The sequence below is a fragment of the Micromys minutus genome (assembly GCF_963924665.1).
Source record: "Micromys minutus genome assembly, chromosome: X".
Lineage (NCBI taxonomy): Eukaryota > Metazoa > Chordata > Mammalia > Rodentia > Muridae > Micromys > Micromys minutus.
Genome location: NC_137970.1, coordinates 84,155,424 through 84,178,315, shown reverse-complemented (window position 1 = coordinate 84,178,315; position 22,892 = coordinate 84,155,424). Strand labels below are relative to the sequence as shown.

Below are 22,892 nucleotides of genomic sequence, written 5' to 3'. Positions count from 1 at the left end.
CTCATCACTGCCCCCCCCCCACAGAGACACAACAGTCATCAGCCACTCTCCTAACACCAGCTATGACACAGCCTTAGAGGCCCGCATCCAGAAGGAAGAGGAAGAAATCCTGATGGCCAACAAGCGTTGCTTGGACATGGAAGGAAGGTAAAATCTGAATGTGGACCCAGAACAGTGGAGAAGTTGATATCAAGAGCAGCTATATCAGTAGAGAAGGGCAAACATGTTTATTCATAAGTGATGAACTTTATTGTGGACCCTGCCCTGCTCAGACCTCTGTTACCTAAGGTTTGATGTGATAACCTTAATGATGAACATTATTAGTAGCTGCAGAGTTCCTGGTAGGGTTGCTTTTTCCTGGATTTTACAATTGTTTTCCATTTGTATTCTGCTCTGAGGTATTCCTTATAGCAATAATACCTCAATGCTATAATACAGCCAGTTTGTCAACAAAACATCTAGGGAATATAGCATGCAATGTCTTTTATAGATTTAGTGTCATTTATTCCTATCTGGAAGTCATGCCTTATTAATAGAAGACTATATATTCTCACTTAACTTACTGTTATTTTGGACATAGCTCCTTTACCAAACAATGACTTCTTTCACACATGGCTTTTCTGTTCACCAATGTTTAACTTTGATCTTCCAGGGTGTCCATAGAAATTTTTAGATGCTCTCTTTCATTTACTTGGCAGTCCATAAAATGTGCTATTTTTTTTTCTTTCAAGCCCTAACGTACTGACCCTTGCCTCCAACTAAGAATTAACTTGATAGGATAATAGAGATGCAAATCTATGTAGGCAGTGTGACCAGAATGGAGAAGTAGCAACTAAGTCTCTGCATGTGCTTTTTCTTTGACTCCTAGGATTAAGACCCTCCATGCCCAGATTATTGAAAAGGATGCCATGATCAAGGTGCTGCAGCAACGCTCCAGAAAGGAGCCTAGTAAGACAGAGCAACTCTCATCCATGCGGCCAGCAAAGTCTCTGATGTCCATTTCCAATGCTGGATCAGGCCTGCTTGCACCCTCATCTACCTTGACTGGTGTGCCCATCATGGAGGAGAAGCGAGATGACAAGAGCTGGAAGGGGAGCCTAGGTAAGGAAAATGAAAGGAACAGAAGCAAAGGCACAGCAACATACCTAGAAAGCATCCTGCCTCTGTTACACATAACAAGGCACAATGGTCCAGCTTTTAGAGAGAAGAATTTGGGGTTATTTTTTCCCTTTGATGGAACTAGATACATAGGAGGATGTCTGAAGTCTCATAGTGAGAACAGTGACTGAGACCAAAGCCTGAAAATATGAGAATCCTGTGTTCTTTAGGGGTGGGGAAGAACCTAACTTAAATTTTATCTAACAAATATTCTTATATTTGGCTTTTCCCACATGGGAACTTTGTTCAAAACCCAAATGGACTTCATCTCAGGCAAAATTTGAAATGACAGCATCACTGTGTTCCTTCCTCCTCTACAGAAAGAGTACTCAAAGTTCTCTTTAAGCTAATGGAGTCAGGTGGCAGCTTTGTTACCAGAATGTTCAGATATGAGAACAGAATGTACTTTTTTGTTCAACTCCTGTTCATTTTATCCCTTCTAACTAAGGCCTCGGAGTACCACAAACACTGAGAACCATTTTTTGATCCAGAGGAAGCAAACAAATACATATTTCTGATCTTGTTGTTTTAAATTGTTTCTTGCTCCAATGACTGTTGCAGTATCCTATAGTCAGAGTAAATGTTCTCAGAGCCATGGTCATGTCTGAAACCGTAGGTTACACAACTAAACAACCCTAATTGGTATCCACAGTTTCCCCATACCACTGGATTATTTTCATCTCTCTTGTTAATATGGAGTATTAATATTACTGGTACAGAAAAGACTTCTGAAAAGTTGGTCTTCCGCAATCACCAGTGGGAAAGAAGTGTAACAGATACCAAGGACACTTAGAGGTTTAATGTTATGCTGTCAATTGGATAATAAAGACAGGAAGGGATCCTCTACGTTCAAAAGCAACTTTTAGCTGGGAGGTACCATAGAGAGGTACACTAGAGGCAAAAGCAATCACGGGTCGAAGAAAAATAGCAGATATTTTAGTTAATCACTATGTAGGTTAAAAAACAAAACAAAACACCTCCCATCCACTTGTTCCATGCTTCGCCTTTAGGCGTTCTTCTCGGTGGAGACTACCGTGCTGAGCCTGTGCCGTCCACACCTTCCCCTGTGCCTCCATCTACTCCCCTACTCTCGGCTCATTCGAAGACAGGCAGTCGAGATTGCAGCACCCAAACTGAACGTGGCTCGGAGTCAACCAAAACCGCAGCTGTCACGCCTATCTCCGTTCCGATGGCTGGGCCAGTCGCTGCTGCTGCTCCTGCTGCTGCCATCAATGCAACTGCTGCCACCAACACTGCCACTGCTGCCACCAACACCACTATCATGGTAGCTGCTGCTCCAGTTGCTATTGCTGCTGCTGCTACTGCTGCTCCAGCTACTGCTGCCACCACCCCATCTCCAGCAAATGCTGCTGCTCTTGCTGCTGCTGCCACTCCAGCTCCATCTGTCTCTGCAGCTACCTCTGTCTCTGCAGCTACTTCTATCTCTCAGGCTGCTCCAGTCTATCCAGCTGTTCCTGACTCTCCAGCTGCTCCTGCCTCTCCAGCTGCTCCTGCCTCTCCAGCTGCTCTTGCCTCTCCAGCTGCTCCTGCCTCTCCAGCTGTTGTTGCTGGTCAGATTCCAGCTGCTGCGGCTCTTACTTCTGCTACTGTTTCTCCAACTCCTCCTGCTGCTACTGCTGCTGTCGCTGAAGCTGCTGGTGCTGATACTGCTGGTGCTGCTGGTGCTGCTGGTGCTGCTGCTGCCACTACTGCGATTCAGGTTGCTCCAGCTACTTCGGCTCCGGTTCCATCTCCAGCTTCGATTCCGGCTCCAGCAACGGCTCAGGCTTCTGCTCCGACTCCGACTCAGGCACCAACTCCAGCTCCGACTGAACCTCCTACTCCAGTTCCAACTCCAACTCCAGCTTTGGTTCAAGCTGAGGGTCCTGCAAGTCCAGATGCCAGTTCCGGATCACGCCGTCTTTCTACACCAAATCTGATGTGCAACCCAGATAAGCCAGGTAGTCACAATTTTCTGTAGCAGGTATCTTCTGGGTGAACATCTCTTAGTTGATGCCTGCCATTTTGACAGAATTGAACATTGCATGATTCAAAGGGAATTGGTCAGAGGAGAGAAAAGAAGAGGTTCTGGAAATGCCTTCTGTCATTCACTGAAATGGGAATGGTCAAGAGCAGAGGATGTTTTTTTAGTAAAGTAAATGTTAGGCAGGTCCATGGTTGCAAGTTACATTTAGAAATTAATTTTGTGATGGTTCTTAACATTGTTTATTGAAAGTTAATTTTTATTTTGTGCCTAAGTCTTTTGTAACCCTTCGTTTCCATTTAGATGGTCCTGCTTTCCACTCCAACACTCTGGAAAGAAAGACACCCATTCAGATCCTGGGGCAAGAGCCGGATGCAGAGATGGTGGAATATCTCATCTAAATGCAACAATCAAGAGCTGCAGTTATCAGCAAGAGTTATTTTTAATCATGTTCCCCTTTCATTTGTTTAATCTGGGGTGAAGATGGGGTTGGGGGGTGGGGATGATTTTTCTAAAGGGACTTTTTATTGGACTCTGGTAGTATATAAGTAATACCATAGAAATGAATTCCAATCTATATTGGAATACTTAGGGAATACCTCGAAAAGATAGGTTAAGCAGAATGTGCTCTAAAGCTTATTGTTGGGCTTTATACAAATCATGGACTATTAACAGGTAGTGATGTCCATTGATGTTTTGAATATGCTTCAACTTGTTTTAGGTTTCCCTATTTGAGGTCAAATTCTTTGAAGAATACAGTATGTGTAGAAGGCAGGTTGTAACATGTAGTTACGAAGTGGAAATTCAGGGAGAGTTTGAGGACTTGCTACTTTGTCTAGTTACTACCTAGACAATAGCCACGGAAAACTCTTACTTCAGGCTTGAGAAAAGAAAGTGTTTAAGGAGCTATGGAAGCTGGAAACAAATTTAAGAGGATTAGGGTGAAGAAGGGTGCTGGAACCCATTTGCTCTCCAGGTTGCCAGTTACCCTGCCCTCTCATATTGATGGTATTTCTCTCCATTTCAATGGTGCTTTGGAAGTGGATTCTTTTGGTTCCCTCCTGGAGGTTGATACATTCATATATTTACTCTGGAATAATTTATGCATTTGGATAATTGATATATTGCTTTCAGATGGTAGGAAGGTACATAAACAGTGAACCATGACTGCCTCTCTTAGGGGGTTAGGTGTTAGAGGCCTTGATGAAAGGCTGCATGAGATTCTGCATGCAGACTTTTGTGACCTGGGTATAGTCATGAACATGGCCCAGTCACCTTAAATTAGTCCAGTTGACTGACATAGCCTTCTTCCCCACCCTCCACAATGCAGACTCACTGGCTGCTCAGCCAGTGTTTGTTTGCCAATAGTTTGCAAGATAAGGAAACATCTTTGTTGACAGGTTGAATGTGTTGAATTTTTGGCAAATACTTAGAAATATTTCTTTTCTTTTTTGTTTTTTTTTTTGTTTTGTTTTTTTTTTTTGTTTTTTTTTTTGTTTGTTTGTTTTGTTTTTCCAAACCCTTAGCGTGCGCCTTCAAAGGCATATGCCACTGTCACCTCCAAGGAAATAACTTAAGAAATCCAAAGTACCAGGCTGCAGTCAGGAGTGAGGTTGATTGCAGCAATCTCCTCAACTACCTCTTCTCACTACCAGTGACTCCATCTTGGAATCCCTTTAGGAAGTATCTGGGAATGTATACACGGGCGAGACCAACATGGGGCCTTGCCTTAGAGCTGCTTCTAAGGACATAGAGGGTGTCAGTTATCACAGGTCCTTGTCCCTTGTCTCTGCCCTTCATTAAGGCAATAGAACTGCAGATAGTATCATTAAGATCAATTTTCAGAGTATAGGGAGGATAAGGGAGGGGGGGCTATTAAGGAAAGGGAATAGAAGTTTAGTGATAAGTTAGAAATCAAGATTGATACAATGTTATTCTGCATTATGCCATGGGTTATAGAGGTGGGAAGGAACTTATTTAGCAATGTAGCATTAAGTTTAGTGATGAGGAATCTCAGTGTTGGAGAAGATCAGTGACTTTTTCAAGATCACAAAGCACATCTCTATGTTCTGCCAATTATATACCCATTTTAGGAAGTAATACAAAAGAAGAGCCTGTCTTGAAGAAAGGAGATCTTCATAGTCTAGGGCATACCTATATTATGAAAATCTTCTTGGCGTGAATAGATTGACTGGGTGTCTGAATTCTTATCTTGTCTCTGCTGGAGTGCCTTATATATATGAAACTGGGTTTTCCTCATCCCATTTAATCATTGAGCTACATGAAATGCACCCTTTAAGAAAAGTCAACCCAACTGTATTTCACTGCAAAATCTTGGGTCATTATATGTATTCCTCTGTGAGAATAAGAGTGCTATATTTACCTGTATTCTTATGTAGTTCCTAATTACCTTCCAAGAGATTTATTTGTGTTTGTGTGTCTGTCTGTCTGATGAGGGAAGGCAATACAACAACTTTTAACTAGTATTTTTTTTTCACATTTTTAGTAGCAAAGTGATCATCCAATATATGTCCTCAGTTACAGAGTGAATGCCAAATAGACATTTAAAAGTGCAAGGAAAAAACCTTCAGACAGTAGAAGAATCAGGCATCAAACACCAGGAGAACTACTTCCTGTCCAAGCAACTGAATGAAAATAAACTTTATGTCCTCTCATGATGAGAACACATTGCTAGAATGTGGGCTGACTCTGGGAGCCATGATTATAATCACATACTCTAAAGTGACAGATGAAATACATTCATCACTGTGGCAACCATCTCTTTAGGATCCTGTGTTTGAGTAAAGAAGGAAGTCCTTGCTGAAGTGTTATTGACCTTTCCAGAACCTCTGTGCCTTGTCATAAAAGAGGCGCTCCTCTACAGTTTTCTGTCCCTGGCAATCTGTTAGAAGGGCATTGTATGTCTAAGAGATGGAAAAAGACTATGTTTGTGATAGTCTGTGCAGACTCCACCTTTTGAGAAAATTTTTACTGCATACCGGTTTAGAAACCCAGTATATGGGATAAATCTCAAATTAACCATGCCTTCACAGTTGTGTGGATGTAACACTTGGGGCCTCTTCCTGGACTGCCCAGAAGAGGAGGGAATATTTGTTGTCTTAACTTTTACTGTCTGGTGGTCCATGAGGATCTTATAGTTCATTCTGTTATCCCCGATGCCCCATGTCCAGCAAAATTTCATTTGAGGGAACTATACTTGATACAAAACTATTAACATCATTGGGGAAGTACTTGAACTTCCTGTGAAAGTCATGTATTATGACTGTTGTCTTAATGAAGGTTTTAGTTTCAGTGTTGCTTTTGATCTGCAGGGTGATGGGGCAGTAGAAACTTGAAACGTCTGCCATCATCTATGGCAGGGAACATAGCAAGATACCTGTCATGTTCTCTTTTTACTTTTGCACTGTTGAGTGGGTCTTAACAAACTTATTTCCCAACTACTTTTTTTTTTTAAATGAAGAATCTCAATCATGTGGCAGCTTAAAGTATAGATGTATGTGCTAACTTGAATAAATGCTCATGTCTGTTAGCCATACAGTCTGTAATCTTACATGCTCATTCATACATGGAATGTGTTACTTAGGATATGTTCCTTCTTACAGAAAATATTTTCAAAGGGAACTATTCGCTGTGGGTTTATTGTCACTGATTTCTGCCTGCCACAATCTTTAGAAATTCTTCTTTGGAGTGCCACCCATTGACAGTGGGAGAAGGGTTGGAAGCATGTGCGTTTTCTTCTGGTAGTAAGGGTAGGTTACAAGAAGCTTTCAAATCCTTCTGACCTCCTTTGTGATTAATGGCATGCGTTTAGTAAGGTGGCTACATGGGGTTGGCCAATTGTTCAAGAAGAATTCCTTTTGGCTTAATGTATGTGGTCTTGTGGTGGTTGTGATTCTATTCTGTAATCAAGAGAGTTAGATCAAATAAAGTTAAGCCTATCTTTTCAATGACAATAAAGTTAGCCATTTTAAAATGCAACACTGTGTCTAAAATGCTTTGGTGTCTACTGGATTTGTGTGATGTTAATAATTACTTTCAAGACAGTGACATTGTCTTGCCAAGTGTGGGATGTGATTATAACATCTTTAGAAAATATAGTAGGGCACATGCTCTAATCAGTCTTTTTATGTACAAAGGCCTTGTACCTTTTTGTTTCCTGGTTCTGAGGGGTAACATGGTGGGTAACCAAAACAGAGAGCTAATTTTGGGGTTAGAATTTGGGAATCATCTGCCTTTGGGATTCCTTTTCTGTAACAGTAGTAGTCATGCCAATTAGTTTTAGATTGGGCATAGGCATATTATAAGAGCCAGTCACACCTATGAACATATTGACAACACTAAGAAGAGCAAGAACACAGGGCATTTGGAAGAAAAGTTGGTAGGGAGGTATGGGAAGTGCTAAGGGTTGGAACATAGGGGTAGATTTGATCAAAACACATTGTAGTCATATATGAAATGAAGTAATAAAAATAAGGGGAAAACACATAAGTTGGACATTCATTAAAAATAATAAGGCTACTTTTTTTTCCCTGTTCTATGTCTCATATTTACTACTGAGTGAGAACCCTTACTGGAGAAAGAAAGCTCCAGGAAAAGTGACATATTTTCACAATGAGATTGATTTTGATTGATGTTACAAGTAAGATTGATCAGGAATACAGAACTGATACAACTTTAAGTCTGAGCTGGGACTTGATTCCTCCATATTTATGAGTTATTTGAAAACTATAGATGAAAAACAGTCCCCTTTTCACCACAAAGAAGATGGTATTAAATGAATCACATCTTAAAAAGCTTTCACAAGGATCTTGTCCCTGGTTTTTAAAAGGTTGTGATGCAAGGGTCCATTCAAAACATTACATAGTATGTAGAAACATTTCTAGGTAGTTCGATTTGATATCTGCCTGCTACTCACCCCACCTTGGTGTAGGCATTCCCTACTGAGATCAGAAATCCCAGTTCACACTTTCTAAGCTGCCATCTTCCCCTACAGGAAGGCTACTAGGCTTGTTCATCTGCTACTCAATTGCTTTGAAAAACATGCCAATACTCTGCTCTTGGAATTGACTGGTAATTACGTGATATTTGAGGGAAGAATCCTCAATAATAGTACCACTCCCTACCACCTCCATGTTCTCTTCAACAACAACATTGCATATCACATGAGTACTCTTAGATGCAAGTTTGTTGTCCTCTACTTCTGAACTAATTATATGTGAGACTTTCTGAGAACATACTTATTTGATGCTGGCATATTGCAAATGAACAACAGGAATACACAACTTAAAGTCCACAGTTCTAGGAAATTACAGAAAATCACACATCCGTGGGTGCACAGACTCTTAAATGTCACTGGGATACATAAAATACCAAAAATTCTAGCAAGTCAGAACTAGTGTGAAGGAAGGGAAGGACTGTTGGGAGGACTTGAGGGAAAACAACTTAGGTGTCAATCTGACAGACTAGGGACCTTATTAACTAACATTCCAGGTGAAAGAGTCAGTATGTGCAAAGGTGAAATCTGTTTCCAAGTACAAAGGTTCTAGAAAATTGATCCAACAGCTGAAAACCTGAAGAAAACCTTAACGTCCAAATTACTTGGGACACAGTACTATCTTGGAAGTCAACACCACACTGTTTGAATACTGGCTCTTCCAATAAACACACTTAACTGTGGATAGGTTCTTGTTGTTTGTAGGATAAGAACGGCTTATCAGTAAAATGGAAATAAATATATTAGTCTCTGTGTACCTCATGAGAGTGTGGTATGAGAGCCACTCAAAGTAAAAACATTAAAGGCAGCAGTCAATGCAATAGACTAAAATGTGGGGAACAGAGGAAGTCCTGAGTGTGTGAGGTCCTGAGTCAATGTGTGTTGTTGACATGGGCACAGCCATGCCAAGGACCCTATCCTCAGACTCTGGAAATGGCAAAATATTCTCTTTAGTCCATGTGTGGATGTTGATGATGTGTGCAGAAAATGTCCCAACATAGCTACTCATAGGTGTTTATGGCTCAAAGACTTTTCCCCTACATAGACTGCTCCTAATGAGATTAGATAAGTCTTTCTTCTTGATCAAGCTATAAACCATAAACCCTGCCTCCTTGCTCTTGTGCATGTAATACTCCCTCCTCCATGTTTGGTTAGATGCAATAATTCCTCTTCTCTGTTTGACTCTATCTAATTAACTGGCTTAGGCTTTTCGGTACTGTGGTTTCTCCAGCAGAGAGCCCAGCCTTTATGGTAAACCATCTGATATCATTTTATTTAGCATTCTTCAATACATAGTGCACCCTTTTTGCCAATAGTTACCCTACAACATTTTTAAATGGCTCACATGACTAAAATAGAAGGCTCTATTTTTAAGCAAGTGCATGGCTAAGCAATCTATCTTAGCATCATCCAAGAGGTTTATTCAGTGCCCACTACCTGGCCTTGTATTTAAACATGCTGATCTAAAGTAAGACCTTGGAATCTTCATTTGATTCTGTTCCCTGGAAGATAGTGATATAACTCCTAAGATCATGTAGTTTAAGAAATAATTTATTCCTGGCATTTATTTTACTCCCCTTAAGTGCTCTGACAATGGAATAGATTTCTAACCGTACATGGCTAACATAACTTTAATTTGAGTCTTAACTACAATAATGCATTCTCCTATTTAAGTGGATATTTTATTTTCTTCATTTATCCTTGGAAATGGCTACCCATGCTTCTCAACAGCTCTGACTCTTAAGTAGTTGGATTTACTGCTACTATCAAACAGAGTATGTTGTTGGTAACTTTAGTTATTGGTTTACATGGATTATAGTCCTTGAGGCAAGTGCAACCACATTTGTGATTTTGCCCAGCTCATTTGTTGCCAATGACCGTTTTGTAACATGAAGTCACTGGATTATGATCTCTAATGTCCTTTCTGGCTCTTACACTACATGATTCCATGAGACTAAATACTGCTTCTGAGGTCATACATTCTTTCACACAGATCCAAAAGTGACTATGAGGCACCCATAAAAATATCTCCAAATCTGAATGTACTGTAAGTGTTCTGTATACCTGCAAATGTACCCTTAAAGCTTCCAATTCTTTCTCCCAGCTCTGCCTACACAACACCTTTTCTTCCCCCATTCTGCCTTCACCAACTCCAGTGTCCTGCCATGGGTATGACTTTTCACAAGAATCCCTTTTGTAGAAAATTTGAGAGATTAAACAGGAGGAAAAAATGTGGTAGTTGGCCTCTCTTTGAAACCCTGAATGTATGGTAGCTTGCTTGCATTTAGTTTTAGAGGGACCGGGAATAAACAAGAGATAATAAAAGGGAAATATTCAAGATTAGGTTGCAGAATATGGCCAAGAGAAGCATAGCAGGATCTGGAGTAGCATGAAAACTTATGGGAATAACAAGACAGGGGCAAAGCAGGATGGGCATTTGCTATTGTGTTCCCTGCTGAGTATTATATGCTAGTGTTACAGATGTATAACTTAAGTACTTTGGGTCATGATAATATTTTTACAGTTCTTGAGTAAGAAAACCCAGAAATAACCAGTTATAAGATCAAAAAGTGGGGGGCAGGGCATGTCTTTCAATACTCATCCTCTCTCCTATGAAGGGGCAGAGCCATGTTTATATAAAACTTGAAGCTTAGACAGTTTGGAAAGTTCTTTTTAGGCCAAATATCCTTAAAAACTGTGGAAATGGGGCTTGAAGATGGTGGACAAATTCACTCAATTTCCTCGCATTAGTACTTGAATTTGAATCCCCGGCAACCACACAGGAAGCTGAGCACAGCTGGCTGCATGTGCCTCTAACCACCAAAGAGGATAGGGTCAAGGAGCTTTCAAGAGTCCACTGAAACAGCAAAGCACCAGTTATGTGAGAGATCCTGTCTCCGGGCAATAGGGTAGAGAGAGAGGATGACATCTGACTTCTGGCTTTGGCCTCTACATACATGTTCCCAGATGCACACACACACACACACACACACACACACACACACACACACACACACACACACATCACTGTGGACACACATACCATATGCAGGCAAAATATTGTGAAGACAAACACATATACAAAAAAATTTTTATAACGGCAAATCCCAACTCTATACAAAATTTAAATCAAGCTGCCCCAAACACCACAATGAAAACAATTAAATGTAATATATTTCTTAACTAAAAATACACACATTCACAGTACCTTTCTTCTGACCTTTGTCCTCATTTGCTTTCTGTTTCTGTGGTAAAACATTGACCAAAACCTACTTGAGGGGGGAAAGAATTTATTTCATCTTACATATTATATTGTGTTATCAAGGCAAAAAATAAAAAAAAAGCAGGAGCGTGACACAGAAACAATGCAGGTACACTGTTTACTGGATTGTCTACTGTCTTGCTAGGCTACATTTTTTTTTTGCACAGCCCAGGCTGACATGACCACGTATGACAGGGTCTGAGTATACTGATCCATCCTATGTCAATTAGCACCTTAGAATGTGACCTACGGACATACCCACAGGCCAATTTGATGAAGGCAATCCTTCAACAGAAGCTCCTTTTCCAAGGTGTTTCAAGTTGAAAACCAAGATTAAGCAGCATAGAATTTAATGTTATTCGTTTCTTCTTTTATATTGCAATAGTTTGACAATACTACAGAATCCTTTCTATTGAAAGAATTGACAATTTGCCTTTCGATTAGCATGATTGATTAAAATCGCCTCCATGTTGATAGCTGTCACACAAAAGCTGGGTTTAAATTCACATATAGATGTTCTCTGAGCTTATGAAAGTGATTTAGTTTGGGGGTTTTAACAATATAGGAAATTTGTTAACTTATGTTGTGCGTAAATTTCATTGAAAAATAAATATAAATACAATTCCTACTCGAATATATTTTGTTACTGGGTGTGATTGTATTGAGAGAAATTCGTTAAGAATACACCAACACCTCTTCAGTACAGTTTTATACATCAGAGAACTAGCCTCTTAATATTTTAATTTAGTGGTGTTTGTGTGTGTGTTTGTGTGTGTGTGTGTGTGTGTGTGTGTGTGTGTGTGTGTGAGAGAGAGAGAGAGAGAGAGAGAGAGAGAGAGAGAGAGAGCTCACTAATCCACATTCTAGCCTCTAAATGCATGTAATTCAACTTTTATTGTCCCCAGGACCCTTGTAGCGGCTATTCCTCGTTGTCAACTTGACTATATCTGGAATGAACCACAATCCAGAATTGGGAGGCTCACCTTTGATCCTGATCTTGAGTCATAGAGGCTATGAATCTTAAGACACTAAGACCAGGAGATCTCAGAGCTCAAGGTCATCTGGGACAAAGTAAGTCCCAGATCCTGGTGGGGTGGTACACACCTTTAATCTCGTACTCACCTTCTGTTGGAGACCTACAAAAGGACATTGAAAGAAGGAAGACTCACTCTCATCACCTTTTTTCCTTGTGGAACTGAACATCTGCTAGATCCTTGGACTTCTACTCACAGCTGCTTCTGACCATTACTGAGTAGTTGGACTACTGACTATTTTATTCCCCTCCTGGTTACCCTCTGACTGTTCCATATCCCATACCTCCTCGACATTTCCATGTCTCCATAAGGATGTCCCCACCTACCCTGCCACATCTCTAAACTCCCTGGGGCCTCCAGTTTCTTGAGGGTTAGGTGAAACTTCTCTGATTGAATCCCCAACCTGGTAATCCTCTGCTGTATGTGTGTTGGGTACCTCATATCAGCTCTTGTACACTGCCTGGTTGGTGATCCAGTGTGTGAGAGACCTCAGAATTCCAGGTTTATTGGGACTCCTGATCCATTTACAGGTGTATTTTCATTATGGTTATTGAACTCACCATGGGATAGATTTGCTTGGATGTACTTTTGAAAATAGATCTTTCCTGAGGATGGCCTTTATAGCAGTTTAGTTTCCCAGAGGTTTCTGTTATTGCTCAGATGTAAAAGAGCTTTATGAGGTAATTGTCTATACATGCTGTCACTCAAATGTCTTTAGCTTAAAGTAATTTTTAGGAGATGAATGCGAAACATAAGTTATGTTTCTTTTTCAGTCTACTACTTTTCACATGAGATGAAAAGAAACTGAAAACACTAAGGAAATAGAAACCCTGATTAAGATACCCCTTCAACTCCTTCAGGCCTTCCCCTAAAATCTCCATTGGGATCCCTGTGCTCAGTGAGATAGTTAGCTGCAAGCTTCCTCATCTGTATCAGTAAAGCTCTGGCAGGGCCACTCAGGAGACAGACTTCCAGTTCTTGCTTAAATAATAGATGGTGTAAAAAGTGTTCAATACACACTGTTTAGTTAAAAAAATAATGATTAATTCAACAAAGTGCATTTCATACTCCTGAAATGTAGATATTCTACCTGTTAGGAAAGATATCTATATTAGAGCCATCAGACCACTACATATTCATAATCTCTAGCACCACTTGAAAAGGTTTTCATTGTCTCCTTAATGATGCAGTTTTCTGTTCTCTTCACTAGGAATAGTTAGAAGTGTCACAGGACAATTTGATCAGCAGTGGTGTGAGGTGAAATCTCAGGGTTGTTTTGATTTGCATTTCCCTGATGGCTAATGATGTAGAGCACTTACTTAGATGCTTCTCAGCCATTCCATATTCCTCAACTGAGAACATTTTGTTTAGCTCTGTACCCCATTTTTAATAGGGTTGTTTGATTCTCTGTTGTGTAGCTTCTTGAGTTCTTTGTATAGTTTGGATATTAGGCCTCTATCTGATGTGGAGTTGGTAAGGATCTTTTCCCATTCTGTTGGCTACCATTTTGTTTTCTTGACAATGTCCTTAGACTTACAGAAGTTTGCAATCTCATCAAGTCCCATTTGTCGATATTTGACTTTAGAGCACAAGTCATTGGTGTTCTGTTCAGGAAATTTTCTCCTCTGCCTATATGTTATAAGGTTTTCCCTGCTTTCTCTTCTAATAATTTCAGTGTACCTGGTTTAATATGGAGATCTTTGATCCATTTGGACTTGAGCTTTGTACAAGGAGATAAGAAAGGGTCTATTTTCATTCTTCTGCATGCTGAATGCCATTTGGACCAACACCATTTGTTGGCTGTCCTTTTATCATTGAATGTTTACAGCTCCTTTGTCAAAAATCAAGTGCCCATATATGTGAGGGTTCATTTCTAAATCTTCTATTCTATTCCATTGATCCACGTGACAATCTCTGTACCAGTACCATGAAGTTTTTAAGACAATTGCCCTGCAATATAGCTTGAGGTCAGGGATAGTGATTCCTGTAGATGTTTTCTTGTTGTTGAGGATGGATTTTGCTATTCTAGATCTTTTGTTATTCCTGATGAAATTGCACATTGCTCTTTCCAACTCTATGAAGAATTGGGTTGGAAGTTTGATGGGGATTGCATTGAATCTGTAGATTGCTGATGGTAAGATGGCCATTTTTACAATGTTGATCCTTCCAATCCATGAGCATGGGAGATCTTTCCATTTTCTGAGATCTTCCTCAATTTCCTTCTTTAGAGGTTTGAAGTTCTTGTCATACAGGTCCTTCACTTGCTTAGTTAGAGTCACACCAGGGTATTTCATATTGTTTGTGAATATTGTGAAGGGTATCTTTTCCCTAATTTCTTTCTCTGCATGTTTGTCCTTTGAGTAGAGGAAGGTTACTGATTTGTTTGAGTTAATTTCATATCCAGCCAATTTGCTGAACTTGTATATCAACCGTAGAAATTCACTGGTGGAATTTTTGGGGTCACTTAAGTACACTATCATACCATCTGCAAATAGTGATGTTTTTACTTCTTCTTTTCCAATTTGTATCCCTTTGATTTACTTTTGCTGTATAATTGTTCCATCCAGGACTGCCAGTAATATGTTGAATAGGTAGGGGAAGAGTGGGCAGCCTTGTCTACTCTCTGATTTTAGTGGGATTGCTTCAAGTTTTTCATCATTAATTTGATGTTGGCTATTGGTTTGCTGTATATTGCTTTTATTAGGTTTAGGTATGGGCCTTGGATTCTTGTTCCCTCCAAGACTTTTAACATGAAGGGGTGTTGAATTTTGTCAAATGCTTTCTCAGCTTCTAGTGAGATGACCATGTGGTTTTTATCTTTGAGTTTGTTTATATGGTGGATTACATTGATGGATTTCCCTATATTAAACCATCCCTGCATCCCAGGGATGAAGCCTACTTGATCATGGTGAATGATTGTTTTGATGTGTTCTTGGATTTGGTTTTCAAGGATTTTGTTGAGTATTTTTGCATCAATGTTCATAAGTAAGATTGGTCTGAAGATCTTTTTCCTTGTAGGGTCTTTGTGTGGTTTAGGAAGGAGGGTTATTTTGGCCTCGAAAAATGAGTTACATAGTGTTCTATCTGACTTTATTTTGTGGAGTAGTTTGGGGAGTATTGGTATTAGGTAGTCAATGAAGGTCTGATTGAATTCTGCACTCACCCTATTTGGACCTGGGTTTTTTTTTTTTTTTTTTTTTTTTTTTCCCGCTTGGGAGGCTTTTGATAACTGCTTCTATTTCTTTAGGTGTTATGGGATTATTTTTTACATAAAACAATATTTTTATTATTTTCCTATATACCACCTTAATGAATACACATTTTCTCAGCTGACAAATAAGACACAAAGCAAAATCTCCTTGGGGCTCAGAGAATCAAGAGTAATCATCTGTCTTTGGGAGGATCCAGGTTCTTACGACTTCTGTGGTACTGTCCGTATGGGTACCAGCAATGCTTTGTGGTGAAGAACACCTTGCTGAGCTGTTCTATCATGGGCCCTTGCTCGAGATGCTTGTGGTTCCCATCTAACTTAGTTTTCCGTATCTGCTCATGGGTTTCCCCGTTATTACGCAGAAGATCTGGTTGAGGGATAGGTTTGGTGTGTTCGTAGGGGTTGTTCACAGAAGAGTGGTAGCACACTATTGTCCTGCCGTCTGGTGTCAAAGTGAGCTCTACCTTGCAATTGTAGTCATCTGGAAGAGAAGAATACGTAGATTTGTGACAAGAGCTAGATAAAGCTCCATTTTTATTGGAAATAAATGCTTCCAGATAGTTGTTTGATATCACCCATTTTACTGCCATCACCATGATCCTTACCAAGTGATTTGAAAAACGATATTGTAAACAGAAGCCGCCTCTAAAACCTGTTGTGCTTGCTCGCCATCTTGCTTCGATCTGTTATGGGATTATTTATAGGGTTTACCTGGTCCTGGTTTAACTTTGGTATCTGGAATGTGTCCAGGAATTCATCTATTACCTCCAGATTTTCCAGCTTTGTTGAGTATAGAATTTTGTAGTAGGATCTGATGATTTCTTGAATTTCCTCAGTTTCAGTTGTTATGTCTCTACTTTCCTTTCTGTTTTTGATAATTTGGATACTCTCCTTTGCCCTCTAGTTAGTCTGGCTAAGGGTTTATCAATCTTGTTAATTTTCTCAAAGAACCAGCTCTTGGTTTTGTTGATTCTTTGAATGGTTCTTTTTGCTCCTATTTGGTCAATTTCTGCTGTGATTTTGATTATTTCTTGCCGTCTTCTCAACTTGAGTGTATCTGCTTCCTTTTGTTCTAGAGCTTTCAACTGTGCAATCAAGTTGCTGGTGTATGCTCTCTCCAGTTTCTTTTTGGAAGCACTCAGGGCTATGAGATTTCCACTCAGTACTGCTTCCAATGCATCCCATAGGTTTGAGTATGATGTGTTTTGTTTTCATTAAGTTCTAGAAAATCCTTAATTTCTTTCTTTATTTCTTCTTTGACCATGCTATCATTTAATTGATCATTGTTTAGTTTCCATGTGTATATGGGCATTTTATTGTCTTTGTTGTTATTAAAGACCAGCCTTAGACCATGGTAATTTGATAGGATGCATGGGAGTATTTCAATCTTCTTATACATATTTTGACTTGTTTTATGACCGATTATATGGTCAGTTATGGAGAAGGTACCTTGAGGTGCTTAGAGGAAGGTGTATTCTTTTATTTTAGGATGATATGTTCTCTAGATGTCTATTAATTCCAATTGGTTCATAACCTCTGCTAGTTTTACTGTGTCCTTGTTCAGTTTCTGTTTCCATGATCTGTCCATTGATGAGAGTTGGTTGTTGAGGTCTCCCACTATTATTGTGTGGGGTGCAATGTATTTTTTGAGCTTTAGTAAGGTTTCTTTCATGAAAATGGGTGCTCTTGTATTTGGAGCATATATGTTAAGGACTGAGAGTTCCTCCAGACAAATTTTCCCTGTAATGAGTAAAAAGTTTCCTTCCTTATCTTGTTTGATAACTTTTGGTTGAAAATCTACTTTCTTCAATATTAGAATGGCCACTCCAGCTTGCTTCTTGGGTCCTTTGTTTGGAAGGTTTTTTCCCAACCTTTTACTCTGAGATAGTGTCTGTCTTTGTCTCTGAGATGAGTTTACTGTGTGCAGCAAGATTCTGGATTCTGTTTAGGTATCCAGCCTGATAGCCTATGTCTCTTTATTGGGGAATTGAGTCCGATTATGTTAACAGATATTAAGGAATAGTAGTTGCTGTTTCCTGCTATTTTTGCTTTTGGAGGTAGAATTGTGCCTGTGTGTTTTCTTCTTTTGGTTTTCTTGCTTAGGAGTTTTCTTGTTTTTACTAGGATGTAGTTCCCCTCGTTGTATTGGGTTTTCCACCTATAATTCATTGTAGTGCTGGGTTTGTGGTCAGATATTGTGTAAATTTAGATTTGTCTTGAAATATCTTCATCTCTCCATCTATGCTGATTGATAGTTTTGCTGGGTATAGCAGCTTGGGTTGGCACCTGTGCTCTCTTAGTGTCTGCATGATGTCTGTCCAGGCTCTTCTAGCTTTCATAGTCTCTGCTGAGAAGTCATGTTTGATTCTGATTGGTCTGCCTTTATATGTTACATGACTCTTTTCCCTTACTGCTTTTAGTATTCTTTTTTGCTTTGGGTACTTGGCGTTTTCACTATTATGTGTTGGGAGGAATTTCTTTTCTGGTCCACTCTATTTGGAGTTCTGTAGGCTTCTTTTATGCTCATAGTCATCTCATTCTTAAGGGTAGGGAGGTTTTCATCCACGATTTTGTTGAAGATATTTACTGTGCCTCTTAGTTGATATTCTTTGCCCTCTTCTATTCCTATTATCCTTAGGTTTGGTCTTCACATTGTGTGCTGGATCTCCTGGACATTTTGAGTTAGGAGCTTTTTGGCTTTTGCATCTTTTCTGACTGTTTTGTCTATGTGTTCAGTGTTCTCTTTGACTCGTCATATTCTCTCTTCCATCTTTTATAGTTTGTTGGAGATGCTTCCACCTGTGACTCCTGATGTCTTTTTTAGGTTTTCTACCTCCAGGGTCGTCTCTTTTAGTACTTTTTTATTGTTTCCATTTCCATTTTAAATTCCTTCTTCAATTCCTTCATCTCTTTGGTTCTGTTTTCTTCTAGTTCTTTGATTTCTTTGAGTGTTTTTTCTTGTTTCCTCTTTAAAAACTTATAATTTTTTATGTTTTTCCTCCCGTTCTTGTTTAAGGATCTCTATCATCATCTTGAGGTATGATTTTGGGTTTGGATCGTCTTTTTCTGGAGTGTTTGGCATTCTGCTGTTTGCTGTGATGGGAGAGATGGGTTCTGGTGTTGCCAGGTTGTCTTGGTTTCCCTGGGGTAATTTCATTTGCTTTTGTCTTGCCATCTAGTTGTCTGTGATTATAAGTGTTCTTGTCAGTGATTGATTCTTGTCTCTCCCGTGTACCTGGCCTGTGTCCATGTATCTCTGCTGTTCCTGGTGGTAGATGGCCTGAACACCTCTTCTGCAAGTATGGGCCCCCTGGGTGGAAATAGAAACCCTACGGCAGGGTTCCTGCTCCCCTGAACCAACCGGGGATGGGCACACTTCCCGAGTGGGTGGCATAGAACTTTCTGCTCCCCAGTTACTCATAGCCCCCATATTTCAGGTTCTTTTTTTTTTTTTGGCCTTTGTTTTTCTTTCTTTTTTTTAACAACTTTATTTTACAAAACAAAGATAAATGTACAGATTTTAAGAATTGATTGCATGAAATTATACAATACATTTTTGTCAGTACTTTTTTTTCAGATTTTAAAATAATTTTTACATAAAACTGTATGAATATATTTGTTAGTCAGTACTTGATATTTTTAAAGGTTTGATTGTATGCATTGAAAAATTAATAGTTACAATGAGCATAAAGTACTTGTAAAACAAAATGTAACATGGAAATAGTCAAAGTTTTCTTGTTGTATAAAGATTTTTTTGTTTTGTTGTGTTTTGTTTTCTTTATTTCTTGGACTTCATACAGACTGTGAGTTGTTTCTGGAGCAGTGCGAGCCTCTGGGGTTAGCATCTCATTATCAGTGACTGCATATTGTGTCTGTTCTTTTGTGCTGGATTATCTCACTCAGAATGATATTCTCTAGATGAAGCCATTTTCTTAAGAATTTGGTCAAGTCATTGTTTCTTGTGGCTGAGTAATATTCCATTGTGTAAATGTACCACAATTTTTGTATCCATTCATCTTCTGAAGGACATCTGGGTTCTTTCCAGCTTCTGACTATTATAAATAGAGCTGCTATGAACATTGTGGTGCATATATCTTTGTTGTGTACTAAGGTGTCTCTGGGGTATATGCCCAGAAGTGGAATATCTGGGTCTTCAGGTAGTATTATGTCCAATTTTCTGAGGTATCACCAGACTGATTTCCAGAGTGGTTGTATTAGTTTGCAAGTCCACCAACAGTGGAGAAGGGTTCCTCTTTCTCCGCAACCTAGCCAGCATCTGTTGTCATCTGAGTTTTGGATCTTGGCCAATCTGACTGGTATGAGGTGGAATCTCAGAGTTGTTTTGATTTGCATTTCCCTGATGGCTAAGGATGTCGAGCACTTCCTCAGATATTTCTCAGCCATTCGATATTCCTCAATTGAGAACGTTTTGTTTAGCTCTGTACCCCATTTTTAAATAGGGTTGTTTGATTCTCTGGTGTCTAGCTTTTTGAGTTCTTTGTATACCTTAGATATTAGGCCTCCATCTGATGTGGAGTTTGTAAAAATCTTTTCCCATTCTGTTGGCTCCCGTTTTGTTTTCTTGACAATGTCCTTAGCCTTACAAAAACTTTGCAATCTCTTTAAGTCCCATTTTTTAATCTTTGGCCTTGGAGCTTGAGCCTTTGGTGTTTTGTTCAGAAAATTTTCTCCTGTGCCTATGTGTTCTTAGGTTTTCCCTACTTTCTCATCTAATAGTTTCAGTGTATCTGGTTTAATGTGGAGATCTTTGATCCACTTACACTTGAGCTTTGTACAAGGAGATAAGAAAGGGTCTATTTTCATTCTTTTGCATGCTGAGTGCCAGTTTGACCAGCACCATTTGTTGAAGAAGCTGTCCTTTTTCCATTGAATGTTTATGGCTCCTTTCTCAAAAATCAGGTGACCATATTTGTGAGGGCTCATTTCTGGATCTTCTCTTTTATTCCATTGATCCACATGCCAATTTCTGTACCAGTACCATGCAGTTTTCAACACAATTGCCTTGTAATATAGCTTGAGGTCAGGGATAGTGATTCCTGCAGATGTATTTTTGTTGTTGAGGATGGATTTCGCTATTCTACGTCTTTTGTTATTCCATATGATATTGCACATTGATCTTTCCAATTCCATGAAGAACTGGGTTGGAATTTTGATGGGGATTGCATTGACTCTGTAGATTGCTTTTGGTAGGATGGCCATTTTTAAGATGTTGATCTTTCCAATCCATGAGCATGGGAGATCTTTCCATTTTCTGAGATCCTCAATTTCCTTCTTTAGAAGTTTGAAGTTCTTCTCATACAGGTCCTTCACTTGCTTAGTTAGAGTCACACTAAGGTATTTCATAGTTTTTGTGACGATTGTGAAGGGTACCTTTTCCATAATTTCTTTCTCCACATGTTTGTCCTTTGAGTATAGGAAGGCTACTGATTTGTTTGAGTTGATTTTGTATCCAGCCACTTTGCTGAACTTGTTTATCAGCTGTAGGAGTTCTCTGGTGGAGTTTTTGGGGTCACTTAAATACACTATCATGTCATCGGCAAAGAGTGATGTTTTTATCTCTTCCTTTCCGATTTGTATCCCCTTGATCTCCTTTTGCTGTCTAATTGCTCCAGCCAGGACTTCCAGTACTATGTTCAATAGGTAGGGTGAGAGTGGGCAGCCTTGTCGAGACCATGATTTTAGCGGGATTGCTTCAAGTTTCCCGCCATTAAGTTTGATGTTGGCTGTTTGTTTGCTATATATTGCTTTTATTATGTTTATGTATGGACCTTGGATTTCTGATTTTTCCAGGACTTTTAACATGAAGGGGTGTTGAATTTTGTCAAATGCTTTCTCAGCATCTAGTGAGATGACCATGTGATTTTGGTCTTTGAGTTTGTTTATATGGTGGATTACGTTGATGGATTTCCTTACATTAAACCATCCCTGCATCCCAGGGATGAAGCGATGGATTTCCTTACATTAAACCATCCCTGCATCCCAGGGATGAAGCCTACTTCGTCATGATGAATGATTGTTTTGATGTGTTCTTGGATTCAGTTTTCAAGGATTTTGTTGAGTATTTTTGCATCAATGTTCATAAGTGAGATTGGTCTGAAGTTCTCTTTCCTTGTAGGGTCTTTGTGTGGTTTAGGTACGAGGGTTATTGTAGTCTCAAAAAATGAGTTGGGTAGTATTCCATCTGATTCTATCGCTTGGAATAGTTTGGAGAGTATTGGTGGTATATCCGCAATAAATGTCTGATAAAATTCTGCACTGAACCCATCTGGACCTGGGCTTTTTTTGGTTGGGAGGCTTTTGATGACTTCTTCTATTTCTTTAGGTGTTTTAGGGTTATTTAGATGGTTTACTTGGTCCTGGTTTAACTTTGGGATCATGTATCTGTCTAGGAATTCGTCCATTTCCTCCAGATTTTCCAATTTTGTGGAGTATAAGTTTTTGTAGTAGGATCTGATGATTTCTTGAATTTTCTCAGTTTCAGTTGTTAGGTCTCCACTTTCATTTCTGATTTTGTTATTTGTATACTCTCTCTTTGCCCTCTAGTTAGTCTGGCTAAGGGTTTATCAATCTTGTTGATTTTCTCAAAGAACCAACTCTTGGTTTTGTTGATTTTTTCAATGATTCTTTTTGTTTCTATTTGGTTTATTTCTGCCCTAATTTTGATTATTTCTTACTGTCTAATCTTCTTAGGTATATCTGCTTCCTTTTGTTGTAGGGCTTTTAGCTGTGCTGTCAGGTTGCTGATGTGAGCTCTCTCCAGTTTCTTTTTGGAAGCACTTAGGGCTATGAGTTTTCCTCTCAGTACTGCTTTCATTGCATCCCATAGGTTTGGGTATGTTGTGTTTTCATTTTCATTGAATTCTAGAAAGTCCTTAATTTCTTTCTTTATTTCTTCTTTGACCCTGCTATCGTTTAACAGAGCATTGTTTAGTTTCCATGTGTACTTAGGCTTTTTGTTGTCTTTGTTGTTGTTAAAGACCAGCCTTAGACCATGGTGATCTGAGAGGATGCTTGGGAGTATTTCAATCTTCTTATATCGATTGAGGCTCGTTCTGTGTCCAATTATGTGGTCATTTTTCGAGAAGGTGCCATGGGGTGCTGAGAATAAGTTGTATTCTTTTACTTTAGGATGATATGTTCTGTATATATCTATTAATTCTAGTTGGTTCAAAGTCTCTGCACATTTTGCAGTGTCCTTGTTCATTTTC

General features: G+C 39.3%; 2 protein-coding genes across 3 annotated transcripts in view; one reads left to right on the top strand and one right to left on the bottom strand.

The window, feature by feature from the left end:
* The window catches only part of AMOT (angiomotin), a 57,749-nt gene extending 50,615 nt beyond the window's left edge, over positions 1 to 7,134 (top strand). For both annotated transcript variants that reach the window (XM_080909647.1, XM_080909648.1), the window contains 4 exons: positions 25 to 147; positions 869 to 1,101; positions 2,169 to 3,119; positions 3,446 to 7,134. In XM_080909647.1, the coding sequence (XP_080765773.1) occupies positions 25 to 147; positions 869 to 1,101; positions 2,169 to 3,119; positions 3,446 to 3,543 (1,405 nt within the window). In that variant the 3' untranslated portion in view covers positions 3,544 to 7,134. The remainder of the gene's footprint in view (positions 1 to 24; positions 148 to 868; positions 1,102 to 2,168; positions 3,120 to 3,445) is intronic.
* Positions 7,135 to 15,836: 8,702 nt separating this feature from the next.
* LOC308415927 (large ribosomal subunit protein mL42-like) lies at positions 15,837 to 16,259 on the bottom strand (the record flags this gene model as incomplete). The annotated part of the gene is given in 3 exon segments (XM_080910947.1): positions 15,837 to 16,198; positions 16,201 to 16,226; positions 16,228 to 16,259. Coding segments are annotated over 3 exon segments (420 nt in total).
* Positions 16,260 to 22,892: the final 6,633 nt, after the last annotated feature.